Below are 13,675 nucleotides of genomic sequence, written 5' to 3'. Positions count from 1 at the left end.
CCCTAATATCATGTCTTCCAAAAGTGCAGTTAGATCTTCTGTTAGGAAATGTGCATATGCTGTGGCTGTCATGCGAGCGATTTGGCAGGAATACGAGGCCTATCATCAGGTCATCAGTCATACCACACTAGATGTTCATTTAGAACCTAACTTGGAATCATATTTCCCTAGTGTCCTGTGGGTTTTCTGTCGCCAATGTGTGAGATTTACAGGCATCCATGACACCATTGTGTATAAGTAAAGTGCATTACATGACATCTCTGTCTACAGCAAACAATTCACGAAATTGTTGTATGCTTACTGGGTCACCTGTGGGCTGCACATGGAATAGGAAATGGTTAATGTGTCATATAATGGTGGTGGGACTCGGTTGTACCATTGTAATAAGGTCTTCCCTTTCCTCAACTGACTGCTCTGACTTGCTCTGATGTTACGTGTGCAGTGGGTAGTGTCCCGGATTCACGTAATGTTGAAAAGCCCTGGGAAATACCATAGGCACAGTGGGTTTGTCAATCAGGGAAACGTCTCTAGCATTCTGTCACAGCCTCATGCGCACTGCATTTACAGTACCTGTATATAAGTAGCATGTCTGTGTATTCCGCATGGGTGAACGACACAATGGATTTGCACAATTAAACAACACTCAAGCACGACATGCTCACAGCCTCACAACTGCTCATTGATCTAACGTGTGATTGAACAATGGGTGTGCATGCAGCAGTTGACCCAGTGTAATGTCACAGTGCTGCCATGTGTTGGAGAACCACCACATCTCTTGTAGGATTGATCAGTCATCTGTCCCACCCATTATTCTGTCCACCACGGTGCCTATACAGCATTTCAGTAAGTAATATTCACATTTGTCGTCATATCCATTCATGGATGTATCTAGTCTTCAACCCACTCCAGTTCCATAAATCGGAAACAAGTTCATAGGACTTTTTCGGTTTATTTTCAGATGTAGAATCTCCCCACAAATCATGTGACATTTCTCCTGAATCACCCTGTATTTATAAGATGTAAGTTACAATGAAACGTCCCCTTTGAACAATTATACAGGACTGTCCTTAAACTGACATACAATATTTTTAGCGCAACGCAATCTGACTTTCAAAAATCCCTGCAAAAGAATGGCCCTGAGTAACATTAAACTATACCTTTCACAAATCACTTACCTCACAAAAATCTTCGCTACTCAAGCTACTGCAATACAGCTAGCGCCACTACTGCCAGCTAAATAAAAGATTCAAACTATGGAAGGCACTAACTACTGATAGGGATAGTTAGCAAATGAAAGATATTAATAGAGAACAAACAATGTATTTACCTTGATATCATCATATATAAATATAGCAGTTCATGACAAATTTCAAAACTCCGCCATCTCTCTCCCCACATCCACCACTGCTGGCGGCTCACCTCCAACTGCGCAACGCTACGCGCTGTTCACAGCCAGCTGCTTAACACTACAATGGCGAGTATTACAACAATGCAAAGCAGCCACAGACTGCACACAGCACAGCCAGTGATTTTCATACAGAGGTGGCGTTACCAATAAAAAAAACCTAAACAGCCTACTTACAACAATATAAAACCCATCACATACAGGGTAGTCTGAAATTCCCGTTCAATCTTCCAGGACATTTAGAGGGTACTGAATACAGAACATTTTGAATAGGAATCCATGTCCGGAATCGTATCGTTTCCGTTCTACGACAGTTTCAATTCAGATGTGTACCTCGTCAACGTCTGCTTAGGGCAAGAGAAACGACTCAGAGTTCCCTGTCCTGGTATGCAACAGGGTAGACACGATGACGTGTACTAGATCTCCAGATTTCACTTATTGTCCGCTTCGCTGTGAGACCGAGTCAATACCTGTGCATCACCGATAGAGGAAACATGGTGCAGTACACGTTTGCGGAATACACAGACATGCTCCTTGTGTATGGCGAAGCTGGAGGCAACGGAAGAGCTGCTAGTCGGCTGTATCACGAACGTTTTCCACACAGTCACACTCCATCGCACAAGCTGTTTGCCCAAGTTACACAACGGCGACGAGTAACGGGTACCTTCACCGTGAGGAGGCAGGATTGTGGTGCTCCAAGGCGACGCCGCACACCCGAATTTGAAGAAGGTGTACTGCGTCGCATTGGAGATAGCCTCAACGAGTTCGCGAACAACTGCGCGTGCAATGGCTGTTAGTCACAGTACGGTCTTGGACGTCCTGCATGAGCAACAAGTACATCCGTGCCACTTTCAAAGGGTACACGCTATGGGTCCAGCAGACTTTCCACAACGCGTCGCCCTCTGCACATGGTTCCTGCACCGTTGCATCGACGTGCCCCTGTTTCCATGTCGAGTTCTCTTCACAGATGAATGTAGGTTCACAAGGGATTGTATTCTGAATGCTCGAAATAGCCATGTCTGGGTGGACGAAAACGCTCATGCCACGTATGTTCAGGGATTTCAAGACAGGTTTGCAATTAACGTGTGGGCAGGTGTTCTGGACGGTCATGTGATTGGACCATACCTCCTTCTGTCCGAGCTCACGGGTCCCGCATACTTAGTCTTCCTACGACACATAATGGACCCGTTCTTGGGAGCTGTGCCATTGAATGTCCGTCAGGAAATGTGGTTTCAGCATGATGGAGCACCACTTCGCTTTTCACTGACTGTCCGGAGACATCTCAACAGACGGTATGGTGAAAGATGGATAGGCCATGGTGGTCCAACCGCGTGGCCGCCACGATCGCCGGATTTAACCCCTATGGACTACTTCTTGTGGGTCGTATGAAGAGCCTAATTTATGAGACACCAGTAGAGACAGAGGAAGATCTGCTGGCAAGAGTTCTGGGCGCTGCACAAGACATCGAAGAGACTCCAGGAGGGATGGAGAGAGTGTACCAGAACATGCTTCGGAGGTACAATGTTTGAAACAACGTTGGTGGTCGCCACATCGAGCCGCTGTCGTAATGCATCGGTACGTTGCGGTTGGTGCCGTAGATGCTGAGTTCTTTTTGTTGTCGACTAATGTAAACCATAAAGAGTAAGTTATAACGCAAATGCTTAAGTACACTACTGCCCATTAAAATTGCTACACCAAGAAGATATGCAGATGATAAACGGGTATTCATTGGACAAATATATGATACTAGAACTGACATGTGATTACATTTTCACGCAATTTGGGTGCATAGATCCTGAGAGATCAGTACCCAGAACAACCACCTCTCGCCGTAATAACGACCTTGATACGCCTAGGCATTGAGTCAAACAGAGCTTGGATGGCGTGTACAGGTACAGCTGCCCATGCAGCTTCAACACAATATCACAGTTTATCAGGAGTAGTGATTAGCGTATTGTGACGAGCCATTTTCTCGCCCACCATTGACCAGACATTTTCAATTGGTGAGAGATCTGGAGAATGTGGTGGCCAGGGCAGCAGTCAAACATTTTCTGCATCGAGAAAGGCCCGTGCAGGACCTGCAACATGCGGTCGTACATTATCCTGCTGAAATGTAGGGTTTCGCAGGGATCGAATGAAGGCTAGAGCCACGGGTCGTAACACATCTGAAATGTAACGTCTACTGTTCAAAGTGCCGTCAATGCGAACAAGAGGTGACCGAGACGTGTAACCAATGGCACCCCATTCCATCACGCCGGGTGATACGCCACTATGGCGATGACGAATACACGCTTCCAATGCGCGTACACCGCAATGTCACCAAACATGGATGCGACCATCATGATGCTGTTAACAGAACCTGGATTCATCCGAAAAAATGGCGTTTTGCCATTCGTGCACCCAGGTTCGTCGTTGAGTTCACCATTGCAGGCGCTCCTGTCTGTGATGCAGCGTCAAGGGTAACCGCAGTCATGGTCTCCGAGCTGATAGTCCATGCTGCTGTAAACGTCTTCGAACTGTTCGTGCAGATGGTTGTTGTCTTGCAAACGTCCCCATCTGTTGGCTCAGGGATCGAGACGTGGCTGTACGATCCGTTACAGCCATGCGGATAAGATGCCTGTCATCTCGACTGCTAGTGATACGAGACCTTTGGCATCCAGCACGGCGTTCCGTATTACCCTCCTGAACCCACCGATTCCATATTCTGCTAACAGTCATTGGATCTCGACCAACGCGAGCAGCAATGTCGCGATACGATAAACCGCAATCGCGATAGGCTACAATCCGACCTTTATCAAAGTCGGAAACGTGATGGTACGCATTTCTCCTCCTTACACGAGGCATCACAACAACGTTTCACCAGGCAACGCCGGTCAACTGCTGTTTGTGTATGAGAAATCGGTTGGAAACTTTCCTCATGTCAGCACGTTGTAGTCGTCGCCACCGGCTCCAACCTTGTGTGAATGCTCTGAAAAGCTAATCATTTTCATATCACAGCATCTTCTACCTGTCGGTTAAATTTCGCGTCAGTAGCACGTCAGCTTCAGGGTGTAGGCAATTTTAATGGCCAGTAGTGTAATAACGGAACGAGTCAGTCTTCTTTTCAAATGGGTTGCAACAATTGTACTGGGTCACGCCTAAGTACATGCCTCACGTGGGTGTGGATGAGATAATCATCTGCATTGAAACTGTCGTAGAACGGAAACGATACGTTTCCGGACATGGGTTCTTATTCAAAATGTTATGTACTCACTACCCTCTACATCTCCTTGAAGTTTGTAACGGGAATTTCCGACCACCCTGTATAAGCTCTAAAACGACGAAATCCGGAATGGCGTCTTCCACTTCTCAGAACTCGATATGATCACGAAAGTAGGTAGAAATATCCAATGATGGAAACTGGGCATTTACATGTCATAGTGAAGTCACAGAATGGTATCACTGCAGAGAACCTAACGTCTCTTTTGTCGCCACAGTCTTAGCGCAGTCTAACGTAACCGTCGCGACACTTCGCCTAGGTTTTGCTGCCCACGCGCCAGCAGCGGCTGAAGCGGCCAGTAACTTAAACTGTGAGTTCGGCGCGATCGTGAAAGCGAGTAGTGGTTGTTTATTTTGATTTCTACAATGGTTTTTACAAGAGGGAGCGTTTCTAGCGCAACAAATTGCAGCAACAACAGGAAGAAGACACCACAGATGTCTTTTTTAGGTTTCCTAACGATCATGAGATGTATATACCATCATGTTGCTAAACAGTATCGTCAGGATTCACTTGCAAACTACATGTGTATTAATGATTAATGATTCGTTTTAGGAGCAGAAAATGGCTAGTCAGTTGCAGACGAGAAGACCTTATGAAAAAAGACCCAGTTAACCTGTATAATAATATTAGGTTTTGTTCGCTACATTTCGAACAAAACCAGTTCATGAACGCAGACAATAATAAACTCGTGTGGAATGCAGTACCCACACTGTTTGACATCTCAAATAAGCCACCTCAACTGACGATGAAGAGGAAACTGCCACAAAGATTCGACAATCCATCTAAAGTTGTAAAACAGTCCTATGACACAGAAGCAGCCAGTTTATCTATCCATGTAGCAGTGCCAGATTCGTGTGAATCGTCAACACTGACCTGCTTTGACGATGAAGTGGCTAGATTAAGTGCAGTTATTCGTGTCTTACGAAAGCTTAATGTTTGGTATGTATTTCATTCACTTCTGTTGTTAGTCACTTAGCCGGCCGTGGTGGCCGAGCGGTTCTAGGCGCTACAGTCTGGAACCGCGCGACCGCTACAATCGCAGGTTCGAATCCTGCCTCGGGCGTGGATGTGTGTGATGTCCTTACGTTAGTTAGGTTTAAGTAGTTCTAAGTTCTAGGGGACTGTTGACCTCAGAAGTTAAGAGTCCCATAGTGCTCAGAGCCATTTGTTAGTCACTTAATTTTCCTTGCTTCCTTCGTGTGATGACATTATTTTGTTGGCACCTTGTTCACTGACAGACTGTTTGAAAATTATTCAAATATTTGGTTTTGCGTGATACAATGTAATCAGCTCATTATAATGTTTTCAACATATTTCTCCTACTATTTGACAGTTGCTTGAAGGTTGTACTAGTGGCGACAGGCGACAATGACAAACGCAGTATGCCTACAGAACGATAAATGAGCTGTCAATCGCTTTTGCATGTGAGGTACATGTCCGTGCTTCTTACTTGTGAATCTGTGTGTTTATATTCTGTTGATATCAACGTGGTAAGCTGCAATTCTATCCAACGTCACAAGTGTTTCTACACGAATGTGTTGTAGCTTGCCACTCGATTCATGGTTTTTGTCCATACTTGCGCTTATTTTAAAATCATTTTTAGAAATATGTATGCCTTGTGATACTACACAAAGCCTTGGAGGCAAGAAAATAACTCAAATATTTCGTAAATTACGTAGGAAATGGATAGGGTGATCAGACGCAGTTGTTTAAAAAGGAGGACAAACGGCTTCAAAAAGGAGGACAAATGAAGAAAAAAGAGGACACATCAAACGGGTCAGCTGCAGATGAGGATACCACCCGTCAGCTTTGGACAAGTCACGTGACTGCCGGGAATTACCGGTAAAACTAGTAGTTAATTGTTACTGATGGTCAGGTGGTGGTTAAATGAGCTATATAAAAAAAATTAAAAACATTGATTGTGGTGACAGTGTGGCGTCAATTGTTTTGTTATGTCAACAACACGGAATTATTTACAAAGTGAAAAACGTAAGACCATTTACCTCCATTCATTCGACGCACCGCTACCAACATCAAAATTCAAGCAGCAGCTGTCGACATGTAAACTGCACTTTAACCTTCCGAATACAAATAAACTGAATGACTATCAAACAATGAAATAAAACCATGACAGTTAATCTGTCGAGTTATTTCTTACTTTTATCGGCCACTGAGACGTACGTTCCAGCTCCACATATCTCACATTCCGCTTCAAATTAATTTCTGCCTTTCTTAAAGCCGGATATTTGCAGCAAAGGACATCAGAAAATGTACACTTCCGTTTAGGCATAGTCAAATATTTTACGTAACTCACTCGGTTAAAAATTACTCTCAAATCACACATGCACTACAGGAAGCCAAGCCAATACAAAGCGAAGATACGAAACCAAAATTTTTAAATAATCGATATTTGCATTCGCTTATAGGTAGATCAACGATAACATCGACGATCCTGGTGCCACCTACTAACACCGCTTCCTGCGTGTTTATCATGAAGGCTGTGCCAATAATTAAAGTATTTAAGAAAAGAGCAACAGAACGGGACGAATTGTAAATTTAACTGTATTACGCTCAACTTTGCGAAAAAGCCGGACACTGTAAAAATCCGCCCGGACCCCAGACAAAGCGCTAAAAAGGAGGACGTGTCCGGATTAATCCGGACGTCTGGTCACCCTAGAAATGGATGCAAACCAAATGTTATGCTTACGACGCGTCTGACGTTCACCTTACCCGCCGCTTGGAGAGCTAGAGTCGCTCCATCTGTCAAACGGTAACAAGTTTTACAGCAGTGAGTGTCGCGGCTGCTATGTTAGACTATGGTCTTAGTACGGGCGGTTTTCGAGTGGGGACGGGTGTTTACATACCACGTGCGTGATCCTGCGCGTGGCCTGCAGCGGCAGCGCGGTATTGGCGGTGGCGAGCAGCGCCCGGTTGGCGCGCAGGAGCAGCAGCAGCGCGGCGCGCGCCTTCGGCAGTGGCGCCAGTAGTTCTGGCAGAGTGGCGCGCGACGGCGTGTCGGTGGAGATGAGCGCCGCCAGGACCCCCGCGCCGCTCGGGCCCGGCCGCAGTCCGTCCGGTGCGCCCGGCAGGCCTTCCACCAGCGTCGACACCGACCCGTCCGATAGCCGGCACCTGCCACAACCGACGGCCGTGTCATTGCTGTCTCCATTCCTACCCACTTAATGACTGTTTCTTCATACAAGGGCTGGTCTTAAGTACACTACTACACCACGAAGATGACGTGCTACAGACGCGAAATTTAACCGACAGGAAGAAGATACTGTGATATGCAAATGATTAGCTTTTCAGAGCATTCACACAAGGTTAGCGCCGGTGGCGACACCTACAACGTGCTGACATGATCAAAGTTTCCAACCGATTTCTCATACACAAACAGCGTTGCCTGGTGAAACGTTGTTGTGATGCCTCGTGTAAGGAGGAGAAATGCGTACCATCACGTTTCCGACTTTGATAAAGGTCGGATTGTAGCCTATCGCGATTGCGGTTTATCGTATCGCGACATTGCTGCTCGCGTTGGTCGAGATCCAATGACTGTTAGCAGAATATGGAATCGGTGGGTTCAGGAAGGTAATACGGAACGCCGTGCTGGATCCCAACGGCCTCGTATCACTAGCAGTCGAGATGACAGGCATCTTATCCGCATGGCTGTAACGGATCGTGCAGCCACGTCTCGATCCCTGAGTCAACAGATGGGGACGTTTGCAAGACAACAACCATCTGCACGAACAGTTCGACGACGTTTGCAGCAGCATGGACTATCAGCTGCGGTTACCCTTGACGCTGCATCACGAACAGGAGCGTCTGCGATGGTGTACTCAACGACGAACCTGGGTGCACGAATGGCAAAACGTCATTTTTTCGGATGAATCCACGTTCTGTTTACAGTATCATGATGGCCGCATCCGTGTTTGGCGACATCGCGGTGAACGCACATTGGAAGCGTGTATTCGTCATCGCTGTACTGCCATATCACCCGGCGTGATGGTACGTGGTGCCATTGGTTGCACGTCTCGGTCACCTCTTGTTGGCATTGACGGCACTTTGGACAGTGGACGTTACATTTCAGATGTGTTACGACCCGTGGCTCTACCCTTCATTCGATCCCTGCGAATTTTAGCAGGATAATACACGACCGCATGTTGCAGGTCCTGTACGGGCCTTTCTGGATACAGAAAATGTTCGATTGCTGCCGTGGCCAGCACATTCTCCAGATCTCTCACCAATTGAAAACGTATGGTCAATGGTGGCCGAGCAACCGGCTCGTCACAATACGCCGGTCACTACTCTTGATGAACTGTGGTATCGTGCTTAAGCTGCATGGCAGCTGTACCTGTACACGCCATCCAAACTCTGTTTGACTCAATGCCCAAGCGTATCAAGGCCGTTATAACGGCAAGAGGTGCTTGTTCTGGGTGCTGATTTCTCAGTATCTATGCATCCAAATTGCGTGAAAATGTAATCACATGTCAGTTCTAGTATAGTATATTTGTCCAATGAATACCCGTTTATCATCTGCATTTCTCCTTGGTGTTGCAATTTTCATGGCCAGTAGTGTATTAATTATCACTGTCTTCAAAAAAACAAAATCAAGTAATTTTTTGTTGGTTTGCAGCTACATATCTGCAGTCCTAGCACGGATTACAATCTCTGCAACACTGTACCACTGCGCATCTCGAGAGGCTTCAAAACAAAATGGCGCTCCACAGTCCTAAAGTGGTATACCATCCGGTAACCCACTTTATGTGTAAGGCGTAGTCAAATGAAAACCGAACACTTGTCACAACAGGACCATCGAACGTTTCCATTCAAAAATATTCATAAGTACGCTTTAAGACATTTATTCCAGAGGGAGACGAGACAATCAATTCCTGTTTTGCAGAACGCACTCAGCCGCTGACGGATCCACAACAACACCCACTCTTGCACTTCCTTCTCCAACTGATACTGGTGTCCATGCTAGCCTTTCTTGAGGTAGCCAAACATGTGAAAATCACGCGGCGAAATATCCCGGGTATATAGATAATGTTGCAGTGTTTTCCAACTAAATGGCTAAAGCATAGACTTTGTACAATTGGCAGTGTGGGGGCAGGTGTCATCCTGCAACAGGACGATTCTGGCCGACAGCATTCCTGGGAATTTTGACATTATGCCATGCTGCAGTTTCTTCATAGTGCTGCGCATTGACTGTCGTTCCACACTCAAGAAACTCGACGAGAAGAGGGCCTCTGCAGTTGAAGAAGGTCGTAATGGCCTTACTGGAATCTATGTAAACCGCTTTTGATTTCTATGGCGGGGGAGGTATGGGGAGGTATGGGATGTTTCCACTGTTGGGTTTGACATTTGCCATCGGGCTGTCATAATTCTATCGGAGAGCATCATCCTGTTACAGATAATGCCTGGCCCCACACTGCCGACTGGACGAAGACTACACTTAAGCTGTTTGGTGAGGAAATACTGCAACATTCCTTGGACAGCCCAGATCTTTCATCATGTGATTTGCACATCTTTGGCGACCTGAAGAAAGACATGTGTGGAAGTCAATTTCAGTCTGATGAGAAAGTGCAAGAGTAGGTGCATTTGTGGCGTCCCGGTGCGGTAGCCGAGCGGTTCAAGGCGCTTCGGTCAAGAACCGCGCAGCTGCTACGGTCGCAGGTTCAAATCCTGCCTCGGGCATGGATGTGTGTGATATGCTTAGGTTAGTTAGGTTTACGTAGTTCTAAGTCTAGGGGATTAATGACCTCAGATGTTAAGTCCCATAGTGCTCAGAGCCATCTTGTGGCGTTAGTGTTTGAGTGCATTCTACGAAACACGAAGAGTCAGCTGAAGACAAAGTCTGAAAATGAGTCCGTGATCATATTTTTGGTACTTTATTTTACAGGTCCGTCTTGATCTTTTTTTTTTCCATTTCACTATGATCGCTTTCGTTACTGCCATCTTCAGATCACAAAATATTCTGATGTAGTATCAACGTCAAACGAAACATGTAGGTACATTGTAAGTACCTACATGTTTAGTTTGACATTGATGTTACATCAGAATATTTTACGATTTTATGATCTGAAGATGGCAGTAGCCGAAACCGGTCATATTGAAATGTAAAACAGGAATTGGTCGTCTCGTCTCCCAGTGGGATAAATGTCTTAACGTGTGTGGTGAATACTTTTGAATGGAACCATTCCATGGACGCATTATGGTGAATGTTTGCTTTCCATTTGACTGTCCCTCATATTTGAAGGGTAGCAATGATGCACATTCTGTGCTGAGCTTGTGGAAGCCTACGGCAACAATTCACCTCTGTATAACACAGTGCTTATAAGGTGGTTTCATTGTGCCCAAAAAAAGTCTAAATGACAATGAACAAAGTGGCAGACCGTCTCTCTGTGAAAAACCACTAATTGCATGAGAAGTGGAGGTGTTGGTGTTTGAACTCCAGAGTATCACAATGGAGGCTATAGTGGAAAAAATAATAATCAGTCGTGATTCAGTTTTCAATACCTTGCGTGACTTTTTAACATGAGGAAGGTCGCCGCCCGCTGCCTTGTACAGCTGCTCACACCAATTCAGAAAGGTCGCCGAACTGTGGTGGCAGTGGAAATGTGACACCTGCTAGGCCCATGCAGATCACTTAATCAGCTGCCTCATAACCGTGGCCGACTGATGGGTGTATCGCTACGATTCTGAGACAGAGGAGGAAAGCAAGCTGTGTGGCTGGATTGAAGAGTTTTTAGCAAACAGAATGGAGAGACGTAACCTCTGGCGTGCCACAGGGGAGTGTTATGGGACCATTGCTTTTCACAGTATATACACTCCTGGAAATGGAAAAAAGAACACATTGACACCGGTGTGTCAGACCCACCATACTTGCTCCGGACACTGCGAGAGGGCTGTACAAGCAATGATCACACGCACGGCACAGCGGACACACCAGGAACCGCGGTGTTGGCCGTCGAATGGCGCTAGCTGCGCAGCATTTGTGCACCGCCGCCGTCAGTGTCAGCCAGTTTGCCGTGGCATACGGAGCTCCATCGCAGTCTTTAACACTGGTAGCATGCCGCGACAGCGTGGACGTGAACCGTATGTGCAGTTGACAGACTTTGAGCGAGGGCGTATAGTGGGCATGCGGGAGGCCGGGTGGACGTACCGCCGAATTGCTCAACACGTGGGGCGTGAGGTCTCCACAGTACATCGATGTTGTCGCCAGTGGTCGGCGGAAGGTGCACGTGCCCGTCGACCTGGCACCGGACCGCAGCGACGCACGGATGCACGCCAAGACCGTAGGATCCTACGCAGTGCCGTAGGGGACCGCACCGCCACTTCCCAGCAAATTAGGGACACTGTTGCTCCTGGGGTATCGGCGAGGGCCATTCGCAACCGTCTCCATGAAGCTGGGCTACGGTCCCGCACACCGTTAGGCCGTCTTCCGCTCACGCCCCAACATCGTGCAGCCCGCCTCCAGTGGTGTCGCGACAGGCGTGAATGGAGGGACGAATGGAGACGTGTCGTCTTCAGCGATGAGAGTCGCTTCTGCCTTGGTGCCAATGATGGTCGTATGCGTGTTTTGCGCCGTGCAGGTGAGCGCCACAATCAGGACTGCATACGACCGAGGCACACAGGGCCAACACCCGGCATCATGGTGTGGGGAGCGATCTCCTACACTGGCCGTACACCACTGGTGATCGTCGAGGGGACACTGAATAGTGCACGGTACATCCAAACCGTCATCGAACCCATCGTTCTACCATTCCTAGACCGGCAAGGGAACTTGCTGTTCCAACAGGACAATGCACGTCCGCATGTATCCCGTGCCACCCAACGTGCTCTAGAAGGTGTAAGTCAACTACCCTGGCCAGCAAGATCTCCGGATCTGTCCCCCATTGAGCATGTTTGGGACTGGATGAAGCGTCGTCTCACGCGGTCTGCACGTCCAGCACGACCGCTGGTCCAACTGAGGCGCCAGGTGGAAATGGCATGGCAAGCCGTTTCACAGGACTACATCCAGCATCTCTACGATCGTCTCCATGGGGGAATAGCAGCCTGCATTGCTGCGAAAGGTGGATATACACTGTACTAGTGCCGACATTGTGCATGCTCTGTTGCCTGTGTCTATGTGCCTGTGGTTCTGTCAGTGTGATCATGTGATGTATCTGACCCCAGGAATGTGTCAATAAAGTTTCCCCTTCCTGGGACAATGAATTCACGGTGTTCTTATTTCAATTTCCAGGAGTGTAGAAATGACCTAGTAGATAGTGTCGGAAGTTCCGTGCGGCTTTTCGCGGATGATGCTGTAGTATACAGAGAAGTTGCAGCATTAGAAAATTGCAGCGAAATGCAGGAAAATCTGCAGCGGATGGGCACTTGGTGCAGGGAGTGGCAACTGACCCTTAACATAGACATATGTAATGTATTGCGAATATATAGAAAGAAGGATCCTTTATTGCATGATCATATGATAGCGGAACAAACACTGGTAGCAGTTACTTCTGTAAAATATCTGCGAGTATGCGTGCGGAACGATTTGAAGTGGAATGATCATATAAAATTAATTGTTGGTAAGGCGGGTACCAGGTTGAGATTCATTGGGAGAGTCCTTAGAAAGTGTAGTCCATCAACAAAGGAGGTGGCTCACAAAACACTCGTTCGACCTATATTTGAGTATTGCTTATCAGTGTGGGATCCGTACCAGGTCGGGTTGACGGAGGGGATAGAGAAGATCCAAAGAAGAGCGGCGCGTTTCGTCACAGGGTTATTTGGTAAGCGTGATAGCGTTACGGAGATGTTTAGCAAACTCAAGTGGCAGACTCTGTAAGAGAGGCGCTCTGCATCGCGGTGTAGCTTGCTGTCCAGGTTTCGAGAGGGTGCGTTTCTGGATGAGGTATCGAATATATTACTTCCGCCTACTTATACCTCCCGAGGAGACAACGAATGTAAAATTAGAGAGAGGTAATGACTTTGGCACGTAAAGTGCCCTCCGCCACATACCGTTGGGTGGC

General features: G+C 47.1%; 1 protein-coding gene across 1 annotated transcript in view; it reads right to left on the bottom strand.

The window, feature by feature from the left end:
• Nucleotides 1-13,675, bottom strand: part of LOC124796168 (adipocyte plasma membrane-associated protein-like) — a 121,865-nt gene that overhangs the window by 38,779 nt on the left and 69,411 nt on the right. Inside the window, exon 6 of the mRNA XM_047260259.1 lies at nucleotides 7,529-7,796. Coding sequence (XP_047116215.1) covers nucleotides 7,529-7,796 — 268 coding nt within the window. The remainder of the gene's footprint in view (nucleotides 1-7,528; nucleotides 7,797-13,675) is intronic.

Source organism: Schistocerca piceifrons, chromosome 4 (assembly GCF_021461385.2).
Source record: "Schistocerca piceifrons isolate TAMUIC-IGC-003096 chromosome 4, iqSchPice1.1, whole genome shotgun sequence".
Classification (NCBI taxonomy): Eukaryota; Metazoa; Arthropoda; class Insecta; order Orthoptera; family Acrididae; genus Schistocerca; species Schistocerca piceifrons.
This window is presented reverse-complemented; position numbering and strand designations above follow the sequence as displayed.